Below are 11,476 nucleotides of genomic sequence, written 5' to 3' on the forward strand. Positions count from 1 at the left end.
TTCGAGCTTTATTTTCTCCTGGTGTCATGAGCATTTGGCGTCCTTAGACTGCAGAGAAGTGATAGAAGTTCTACCACAGGGGCTCGAAGGTGGGGACTGCTTCATTACCTAATCAGGATCATTGTCTAGAAGCAGAGAGACTGATACACAAGAAAACAAACTTTGCCATTCTCCTACAAACAGCCACTGCCCTCACTCCTTCCACCACCGCAGCAAAAGAGAGAAACCAATTTCCGAGGTCTGGACACAATTGCTTATCTAAATGCTAAAGATCAGTGCATCTGAAATGCTGGATGTTCTGCTATATATATTCCTGTTCCAAAAAGAGTGAATGTATGCTCAAATCATTAGATTTGAAGTGCGACAACAAAATTGCTGGAAAGCTTGGGTCCTGGGACTGAACAGTTTTCTCTCCACAGATGCTCCCCAAACCTGCTATTTCCTGCCCCTGCTTATTTACTAAAGAGACCTAAACATTTGCAAGGGCAGTGTCTAACATTGAGACAGGGGGCTGGTTTCACTGAAGATATTGACCAGAAGCTGGTTTGGAATAAAAAAGTCAATACAACACTGCTTACTAGCCAAAAAACCCAAACTGAACACTTGTGGAATTTCCACTACAAGGATTGCCCACCTAATTCCTACAAACAAGAGAAAAGGAGCAAACCAGTGGGGCAGGCATTGAATCAAAGGTTAATCAGAACAGAAAAACACTTCATGATCAGGTGTCAAACAGCAATACCAAGAGCCAGAAACAGCTGTGAAATTATGCAAAGTACTCAGTTGCATGGTGAACACTATTTTAATTTGCTCAGAGCACAACCAAGTTACTAGCATTATGTCACCATGTACAACATTCACATTATTGACCCCATTCAGCTGAGTGTGAGCCTGTCAAACAGGTACTCTCCCATGCCATTGTCAGGGGCTCCCAGTCTCTTCAGGTTGGTGATGTGATCTCCCAGCTTCTTGATCATCTTCACTTGCTCATCCAAGTATTGCCTCTCCAGGAAGTCACACAGCTGGAAGAGAAAATTAATCCAGAGGATCAAAAGTGTCTGAAAGTGACCCCCATGACAGATGTGACCATCACCACCATGTGGAGGTCCACTGAGGTGATGCATTTGTATGTTTGTTTTAACAGCCTGCAGGAGGCTGGGAGAAGGTAATTGGATGTTTACCCAGAGAGTGCACAAACACACCACTTTCTTCCAAGAAGAAAGTTTACAAACTCACATGAGGGTCAGTGTGGCCAGATGCGAGTTTGTGCAGATCCAGCAGACTCTGGTTCACATCCTTCTCCATCTGCAGAGCTCTCTGCATTGCCTCCAGACCATTGCTCCACTCATCCTGCTCTGGCTTCTGGAGGGATGGAAGCAGGAACAGAAAGCACAGCTCAGCAGGCAGTTCTATCATTAGTCTACATCTGATCAGTTAGTTATCCCTCATCATTGTAGGGGAGGTACTTCAGACCAACTTTACCTTGGTTAAACACCTGCCAGATGTTGTACTATTCTTTTCTTGAAGAGGAAATTTTCCAAACATATCCTACTATTCAGTGATCAGAATGATCCCCAGGCATCAGAAACATCTTCTAGATGTGGAAGGGCTGCATCAAATGCTTCCCACACCTGACAATTTTCTGTCTTACCTTTTGATAGCTCATCTTGTCCAAAGAAGCGTTAGACGCTGACATTTGCTCACCATCCAGTATTCTGGATGATCACAATTGCTGACTGTTATTCAATCACAAGTGCAAAGTATTTCCTTTTAAAGGAGCCTCATTGTGGTGAACAGCCTCCCGTTCATAGTATTTGTTCAGTCTTGAAGCTGAACATATTGAGATACCAGTCAATTGTCGTGAGCAGATTAAAAAAGGTTAGAATCCAATCTTGATGTCCTGCAGGTGGACTTGGCCTCCACGTTTATTCTGGAACGTGATCAGTTTCTCAGCATGTTCTCGCTCCTCATGGGACTGCGCCTTGAAGAACTCAGCAAAGTGACGCAGGGTAACATAATCCCGGTCAAAGTAAGAGAACTGTGGGGAGGAGAAAGGCAGGAAAAGGAAACATAGCTGAAATTCATCAACGGCACTCCTCAATCAGAAACTAACCTGGTCACCATCTTGATTCCACATTTAAGAACAAAGAAAATTACAGCACAGGAACGGGCTCTTTGACCATCCAAGCCTGCACCGATTGAGATCCGGTCTAAATCTGTCATCTCTTTTCTAAGGGTTTGTATCTCTTTGCTCCCTGCTCATCCATGTACCTGTCCACACACATCTTAAAAGACACGAGCGTGACTGCGTCTACCACCTCCACGGGCAGCATGTGCCAGGCACCCACCAATCTCTGGGTAAAGAACTTCTCCACACATATCCACATGATAAATTGCCCGTAGGGTTCAGAGGTGTGGGGGTTATAGGGGATGGGTCTGTTTGGGATGCTTCAAAGGGGCGGTGTGGTACTTTTGGGCTAAAAGGCCTCTTTCCACACTGTGGGAATCTAACCTGATTCCCCGCTAAACTTTCCTCCTCTTACATTGAACTCGTGAACCCTAGAAAGTGAGTCTCACTCTGGCGAAAAAGCTTCTTGCTGTCCACCTTGTCTATGCCCCTCACGATTTTGTCGACCTCAAATCAGGCCACCCACCATCCCCTCAATCGCCCTCCTTCTCATGAAAATAATCCTAATCTACTCATCCTTTCTTCATAGCTAGCACCCTCCATACCAGGCAATATCCTGGTGAACCTCCTCTCCACCCTGTCCAAAGCATTCACATCCTTTTGGTAATGTGGCGACCAGAACTGTACATGCAATTACTGGAATGTGATCCTGCCAGATCTGTAAAGCAGGAAGGCTTTTTCCATGGATTACAGCCTAAACAGAGGGCACACAACCAGCCAATCAGGGACACACACACACACCCACCAACAGCCAGGATTTGCAGTGAGGTCCAGCATTACCATCATCACCCACCTGAATAACCCCACTCTGTCCTACCTTCTCCCCAGCACTGAATTCTAACTGGTTTCTTTTTCAGTAATTCACATTTGGAGTGTGAAAACATACCACACTTGTCCTTCCTCCTACTGAATAGCTGAGAAACCTACTTCTGAGGAAGAGTCACTGGACCCAAAACATGAACTGATTTCTCTAAGTCCTGCCAGATCTGTAAAGCTATTCCAGCTCTTTTTGTTGCTGTTTCTAATTTCCAGCAGTTGCTGTTCTTTTAGAAAAGAAAAAAACTCATTTAGGGCCAGAGCAGAGGGCAGCCTGGTGAATGGGGCAACATTTTAAGAGTGCGAGTACATTTTGCATAAAGTGAGTGAGAGTACATGTTGCTTTGAAATTTTCACACGAGGGAAAGCTTTTCGAACAAAAAAGTTGCAACCAACTTTAAGAAAAGTATAGGCTCATCAGCAACGCCAGCTCATCCCTTCACAGCATGAAGAAAAATCACTAAGGTGTACATTGTCCAGAGATAAGTGGTAAATGTCGCCCATGACTCAGTTAGAACACAACATAAACTTCAAGTTTCCAACAGAGTCGGTGTTAACAATTTCACTGGATTCACTCAGGGAAGGGCCACAGACCAGAACACATGCTACAGCTAAATCATTAAACGAGGCAAGAAAATAAACCTGAGGGTCAATGCAAATATATCACAGGCTTCAATTTGAGGTCAGATCTTCAATGTCACAAGGCTCACCGTGGAGAGGTAAACATAGGAGGAACAGAGCTCCAGGTCGATCTGTTTGTGAACAGCATCCTCACAGTCCTTGTGGTAGTTCTGACACACTGGGGAAGCCATCTTCACTATCCCTACTGATTATAACCAAGATCACTCTAGAACTGAGATAATAAAATGTGAGGCTGGATGAACACAGCAGGCCAAGCAGCATCTCAGGAGCACCAAAGCTGACGTTTCGGGCCGAGACCCTTCTGAAGGGTCTAGGCCCGAAACGTCAGCTTTTGTTCTCCTGAGATGCTGCTTGGCCTGCTGTGTTCATCCAGCCTCACATTTTATTATCTTGGATTCTCCAGCATTTGCAGTTCCCATTATCTCTCACTCTAGAACTGAGTTGCTCGCCCACAAGCTCTGTATTTATACTCCTGGGGCCGTCCTGCACTCACAGAGAGGCAGAACTGATGATGACTGACAGTTGCTGCTGGCCAATCAGGAACCACCCCTGCATACAGGCACCAATGAGAGAGAGGGGGAGGGTGTGTTAAGCAGAGCTGATCAGAGGTGGAGATGAGAGCCAGGTCTGGATGGTTATTCTGTGATTGGACCAGGAGTTCATTCAGCCTCTCAAATCTGCTGCACCACTCAATCAGGTCATTCTCGTAAATACCCTTTGAACTCTGTGCAGGGCTTTAATGTCCTTCCTTAAATACCACGCCCAGAACTGAACACACCACTGCAAATGTGGTCGAACCAATGATTTGTAGAGGTGTAACATCTATTCCTCACTTTTATTCTGTCTGCGTCTGTTTGAAAACACACATTTCACAAAAGCCTTCTTCATAGCAGCTTAGTCCCGCTCGGTCACTTTCCAATAATCATACACTTGAACCCAAAGTCCCTCTGCTCCTGTACTCACCTCAGATTTGTAACCTCAAGCCTGTTATGTCTTTCCATGTTTCTTCAACCAAAATGCATTCATCTTTTATGTTGAAATTTGAAAGCGATTGGCAACATCAAATCTTACTGAATAAAAAAATCTAACTGCTCATTCACATATTATCCTTTCCAAAACAAAGCTGTTTTTGGCTTCATGATGGATGATTTACAGCTAATACTCGGAATGTAATCATATTCCCCACTCGCAATCCTAGATGAGGATTGGAAAGAAGCAGGATCTCTCTAACTATCCTCTCAAATTCACTTGGAAACTTCAAGCACAGGCATCCTTTACACTTCTACACAGGGTGGCGGGGGCGCTTGGGCAAACATTATCATTGTAATCAATTAATCAGCTCTCTGCCCAGGTTCATTCTCAAAGTTTTGTGCATAACCAGCTTTGGGTCAAAACTGCTAGACCTGTGCAGTCCTGATGTAATTGAACTTGACAATTTCACCAAAGAACTTCTGTCCAGAGGTATGTGAACCACTCTGAGGTCAGGCTTAACATTAGATTAGAGAACATGGTGGCTTGCCTTCTTGAATTGCTGTTGCCCATGTGGCGCAGGCAGATCCACAATGTTGCCTTTGAGGGAATTCCAGGATTCTGATCTACCAATGCTGGAGGAATGGGGTTATGTTTCCAACTCAGCACAGCAAGTAGCTTGGTGTAGAAATTACAGAGCGTGATGTTCCCATGTATCAGATATCCTTCTCCCATGGCAAGTAATAGGGGCTTTAGAATGCTTTGGTGGATTTGTATAGGAATTGGGAGGTGATACCCATTGCAGTCCCCACAGTGTTGGAAAGAGGCAATCCAGTGGCTGCTTGGAGATGGAAGCCAATCAAGTTTCTGGAGTGTTGGACTGTTCTCCTGACAACACTCTGGAATTAACTTAATGCTAATCATTAGCTTAAGTGTCAAAAACCCATCCTTAACTGGTCTGGCCTGCATATGACCCTACAACTACAGTAATTGTTTGACTCTGGCCTGGCCTTGGGACAATTAGACATGGAGAATAAACACTATCCTTTTAATAAAAGGAGACCATCACAAATTAGGCAGCCATAGTGCAGCACATGTGCAGTCAGCTGCAGGAGCGCTGATTTCATTGTAAATAACAAAAATCTCAACTGCTGTTTTCTGCCAGTGGTAGTTTGGTTCCAGCTTTATTTTCACCATGTGCCCTTGGCATTTGTTATCTCTGCACTGCAGAGCAATGCTAGAAGTTCTACCACATGGGCTCCAAGGTGGGCACTGCTGCATTTCCAAATACAGGTCATTCTAAATGAAGAGAGAGACACTGATACAAGGGAAAGCTGATTTTGCCATTCTCCGAGATGCAGCCACTGGACAAAGTCCTTCCACCACTGATAAGGCAGAAAGGGGAAAAGGAGAGAGAAACCGATTCCCTACTTGTGGGAGCAATTGCTTATCAAAAAAAACTGAAAAAAGCAGTGCATCTTTGATGCTAAATGTTTTACTTGGTATTCCTGTTTGAAAGAGTGAATGTACGCACAAATATTAAATTCCAAGTGAAAGAACAAATTGCTGGAAAAACCTCACAGGTCTGGCAACACTTGTCAAAAGATGATGTGTCTCAGGTCCTGGGACCGAGAACAGTTTCCCCTGCACAGATGCTGCCATACCAGAGATTTCCGGTAGCTGCTTATCTCAACGAGACCTAAACATAGCACAGGGAAGGGCTCCAGCTCAGAAAAACATTTAGACAGGGGGCTGCTCAATCAGGGTATTGACAAGAAGCTGGTCCTGAAAAATTGATTGTCAGTACAACACTGCTTACAAGCCAAACCCAAAAACACCACAGGCTCAACACTGAATTTCCACTACAAGGATTGCCCACTTAATTCCTATAGACAAGAGAAAAAAAGAGAGCAAACTACTGGGGCAGGCATTGAATCAAAGGTTAATCAGAAATAACAGGAGGATTTAATGATCAGGTGTCAAACAGCAATACCAAGAGCCAGAAGCAGCTGTGAAATTATGCAAAGTACTCAGCTCCATGGTGAACACTACTTTAATTTGCGCAGAGCACAACCAAATTATTTGGATTATGTCACCATAAACAAAGATATTATTGACCCCACTCAGCTGAGTGTGAGCTTGTCAAACAGGTACTCTCCCGTGCCATTGGCAGGGGCTCCCAGTCTCTTCAGGTTGGTGATGTGATCTCCCAGCTTCTTGATCATCTTCACTTGCTCATCCAAGTAGTGCCTCTCCAGGAAGTCACACAGCTGGAAGACAAATAATCCAGATGATCAAAAAGGAGTCTGAAAGTGACCTCCCATCACAGATGTGACCATCATCACTAAGCAGATGTGGACTCGGGTGATGCCTTGGAAAGGTTTTGTTTTAACAGCCTGCCGGAGGCTGGGAGAAGGTAATTGGATTTTTAACCCAGAGAGTGCACAAACACACCACTTTCTTCCAAGGAAAGAGAAAGAGTTTACAAACTCACATGAGGGTCAGTGTTGCCAGAGGAGAGTTTGTGCAGATCCAGCAGACTCTGGTTCACATCCTTCTCCATCTGCAGAGCTCTCTGCATTGCCTCCAGACCATTGCCCCACTCATCCTGCTCTGGCTTCTGGAGGGAGGGAAGCAGGAACAGAAAGCACAGTTCAGCAGGCAGTTGTGTCATTAGTCTACATCAGATCAGTTAGTTATCCCTCATCATTGTAGGGGAGGTACTGCAAACCAACTTTAATTTGAAGACAACAACTAGATTTTGTACTGAGAGAATAACAAATTTTCTAAACACATTCTACTGTTAATGTAGATTCTCAGAATTCACATGTAGAGAATAGGTACCAATGGAAGTAATTCCTGACTTCACTATTGTGGTGTTAGAAACATCTTCCAGATTCAGAAAGGCTGGACACTGCTACTTTCCACACTGCAACAATTTCCTGTCTTAGCTTTTGTGACCTCATTCTGTCTGAAGGAGAGTCATTCACATTGATATCTACTCACTATTCTGGTTCCTCTCAATTGCCCTCATAAGTGCAGAGTATTTCCTTTCACCTAAAGTAATCCTATTTTGGTGAACACCCTCCCCTTCACACAGTATTTGTTCAAGGCTAAAGCTAAATAGATGGAGATACCAGTCGATTGTAGCTGCTCACAAAAAGCTGCAAACAGAAGGCTTCAGAATCTAACCTTGATGTCCTGCAGGATGACTCGACCTCCACGTTTATTCTGGAAGGCCATCAGTTTCTCAGCGTGTTCCCGTTCCTCATGGGACTGCTCCTTGAAGAACTCAGCAAAGTGATGCAGAGCAACATCATCCCGGTCAAAGTAAGAGAACTGTGGGAAGAGAGGCTAAAAGGAAACTGTCTGAAATTCATGAATGACACTCCTCACTCAGGAACTAACCTGGGCACCATCTTGATTCCACATTTAAGTGGTTAAAAACAGACAAAGCAGGAAGTCACCTTCCATGGATGATGAAGGGGACAGCTGTCTATAGCCATTAGACATCCGTGCTCTGCAGGTTAGAAACACTATTGTTCAGGAGGTGGAGACCAGTTCAGCCCCTGTCCAACTGAATGAAGGGACATGTGTTCATTAACACAACCAGAAAGCTCAGTCAGCAGTCTCATTATCACTATCACCCACCTGAATAACCGCAGTGTCCTACCACCCACTCCACAGAATTTTAACTGCTTTGTTAGAGAGAAAGAAAAAAATACATACATAGTCTGAAAATGTGCCTCTTCCCTCACATTGCATAGCTCAAAGCCACTTCTGAAAAAGGGTCAGTGGACCCAGAGCTTTGATTTCTTCCAGCTCTGTAGAGCTTTTCTAGCTATTTTTGTTAGTGTTTAATGTCTAGCAGCAGCTGTTCTTTTAGTTCAGGGAACTTTACATCTTGAGCACAAGACAGTCCAGTGAATAGGGCAAGGTTTTAAAAAAGGAGTATATTTGTGTCAGGAAAAGTTTCCACCAGGGAAGGCTTTTGTTGAGAAAAGGAATACAACCAAAGTTTTACAAAAAAAATTGACCAAGACCAGATCATCCCTCCAGAGTTAGATGAAAAATCACCAAGGGTTACATTGTCCAGAGACAGCAAGCTGGGCATCCACATCCAGGAGCCAGTTGGACATGAAGACAATGTTCAAAACTTGACCAGAGAGTCAGTGTTAAGACCTGCACTAGATTGCAACAGGGGAAGGGCCACAGAAAATAATACATGTTACAGCTAATTCATTAACTCAGCATAAAAACCAAACAGGTCAACACTATCATAGCACAGGCTTCAATTCCACAAAGCTCACCATGGAGAGGTAAACATAGGAGGAATAGAGCTCCAGGTTGATCTGCTTGTTAACAGCATCCTCACAGTCCTTGTGGTAGTTCTGACACACTCGGGAAACCATCTTCACTATTCCTGCTCACAAGCACCAAGAAAACTCTAGAACTAAGTCTCTCTCTCCCACAGGCTCTTGTATTTATAGTCCTGGGACCATCCTGCAGTCACACAGAGAGAGGCAGAACTGATGATGACTGACAGTTGCTGCTGGCCAATCAGGAACCACCCATGCATACAGGCACCAATGAGAGAGAGGGGGAGGGTGTGTTAAGCAGAGCTGATCAGAGGTGGAGATGAGAGCCAGGTCTGGATGGTTATTCTGTGATTGGAACAGCAGGAGGCCATTCGGCATCTCAAACCTTCTGCACCACTCAATCAGGTCATGGGTCATTTGGTTCTTTTCTAAAAGAAGTCAATTTGGTTTCAAAAAAGTTACACATTTTTTAAAAATTAAGGTGGTTGTGAGCAACTGCACGAGGGATTCAATGAGGAAGAGGGGCATCAGTTTCTCAGCTTGTTGTGCTGGGATTTGGGAAAGAAGGGTGGGAAATTGTCTCTGGGTCATAGAAAAATTATAACAGTGTCTGTGGAAAAGACAGGAAGGATGTTCCTGATTATGGGGGAGGCCAGGACCAGGGTTTGCAATCTAAGGATACGTTTAGGACTGAGGGGAGGAGAAATCTCTTCACCTCGGGGGGCGGGGTGGTGGAACCTGTGGAATTCTCTGCCACAGAAAAGGATTGAAGCCAAAACAGGAATTGGGGAGAGCTTTGAGGGCTGGATCAAAAGGGATTGCAGAGAGGGTGAGAATATGGTGCTGAGTTCTGGAATCAGCCACAATCACATGGAATGGCAGAGCAGGCTGGAAGGGATGAATGGCCGACTCAACATTTCTTTTCTATGATCCTATGTTTCTGCAACCAGCGCAGCTAGGGTCTTGTGGTTTAGGGGTAATGTCCCGAGCTGTGGACCAGGAGGCCTTGGTACAAGTTCCTACCAGATCCAGAGCTCTTAAATCATCTCTACAGGCAGATTTAGAAAACAACCAGAACAGGTACAGGCACAAAGAACCGAATGGCCTCCTGCTGTGCCATAACAATTCTCCGATTCTGTGGCGGGTCTGTACCTGAGCAGAATCTCCCTGCCTCCAGCTCCTGCCTGTGGATTGTCACCTCGCAGTGATGGAGAGCCTCGAGTGTTCTGTTGGTTCTGAGAGTGATACCTGAAGAGGATTTCACCTCCTGGCAGGGCCACCCTGGACGGTACGATCGAGGGGAGGCTCCTGATAAGGTGCAATGCAAAACCAGTCCCCAGCGGCCATCCAGGTGGAAGATAGGTGTGTGCGATCGTTGGCTGTGACAGTGGGTGTTGGCCAGCAGTGGGGGGATCCCCAGTCAACATTTCTTTGCCAGTGGAACTGGGTCTACCTTGTGTAAAGGACCATGTCTCTGCTGATGTGTAACAGCTTTCCCACATTAAAGGTTCCTTATACAGGTGGAATTCAAACCCCGTCCCCAAACTCTCAGAATTTCCTGGGTGGAAATTCAGAGCGTTCTTCACAACAGGAGGCCGTTCAGCCCACCGTTCCTGTATTAGCTTCTGAAAGAGCTACCTGATTAGTCCCACTTTCCAGCCCTATCTCTGTCCCTCTCTAAATTCGTCACTTCCAAGGACATATCCAACTCTTGTTTTGAAACCACCCATGGAATCGACCTCCGTCACTCTTCCAGGCAGCACATTCCAAATCCGAACAACTTTCTGAGCAAAGAGGTTTCTTCCCATTTCACTCTGATCTCCCCTACTGACAAACTGTGACCCCTCGTCACTGACAAGTCAACTGCTGAAATCAGAATATCCTTTTTACTCTATCAAAATTGTTCATAGTTTTGATCACGTCAACAAGGTCACCTGTAAGGAGATTTAGCCCATTTTCCTTCATCTTTCGGTGTATCTAAAATTCCTCATTCCTGGGGTCATTCTAATAAATCTCCTTTGAACTCTTTTGAGGTTTTTCATGTCGTGCCTTGAATGCCATGCCCAGAACTGAGTACATAATGGAAATGTGGTCTAACCAATGATTTGTACAGGTGCAATATCAATTCATTGCTTTTATTCTCGATGCCTCAATTTGAAAACACAAGGTTCACATAGGTGGCTCAATCTCCATTAATAACAGCTTCATCCTGCCTGACCACTTTCAGATAATCGCATACTTGAAACCGAAAGCCTCTGAGCTCCTGTACTCACATCAGATTTGTAACATCGAGCCTGTTTTGTCTTTCTGTGTTTCTTGGACAAAAATGCATTACTCACTTTTTTTTTTATGTCTTGAAATTGGAAAGTGATTGGCAACATCAAGCCTTGTGCAGTAAATATCTGTGCGTGCAAATGTTGTCCTTTCCACAAAGTAACTGTTTTTGACATGATCCTGGATGATGTAGTTCTCATGTGAAGATTGTCATCCCATTCTACGCACAGTCCGAGATGATCATTGAGAAGAAATGGGTTCTTTCCTC

General features: G+C 44.7%; 1 protein-coding gene across 1 annotated transcript; it reads right to left on the reverse strand.

Moving 5' to 3' along the window:
* Positions 1-6,738: 6,738 nt before the first annotated feature.
* On the reverse strand, positions 6,739-9,027 carry LOC132208055 (ferritin, middle subunit-like). The gene is made up of 4 exons (XM_059643801.1): positions 8,926-9,027; positions 7,808-7,954; positions 7,110-7,235; positions 6,739-6,885 (listed from the first exon to the last, which is right to left on the reverse strand). The coding sequence occupies exons 1-4, from the start codon at positions 9,025-9,027 to the stop codon at positions 6,739-6,741; spliced, it is 522 nt and encodes a 173-aa protein (XP_059499784.1).
* Between the last annotated feature and the right edge of the window lie 2,449 nt (positions 9,028-11,476).

Source organism: Stegostoma tigrinum, unplaced genomic scaffold (genome assembly GCF_030684315.1).
Source record: "Stegostoma tigrinum isolate sSteTig4 unplaced genomic scaffold, sSteTig4.hap1 scaffold_275, whole genome shotgun sequence".
NCBI classification, from domain to species: Eukaryota; Metazoa; Chordata; class Chondrichthyes; order Orectolobiformes; family Stegostomatidae; genus Stegostoma; species Stegostoma tigrinum.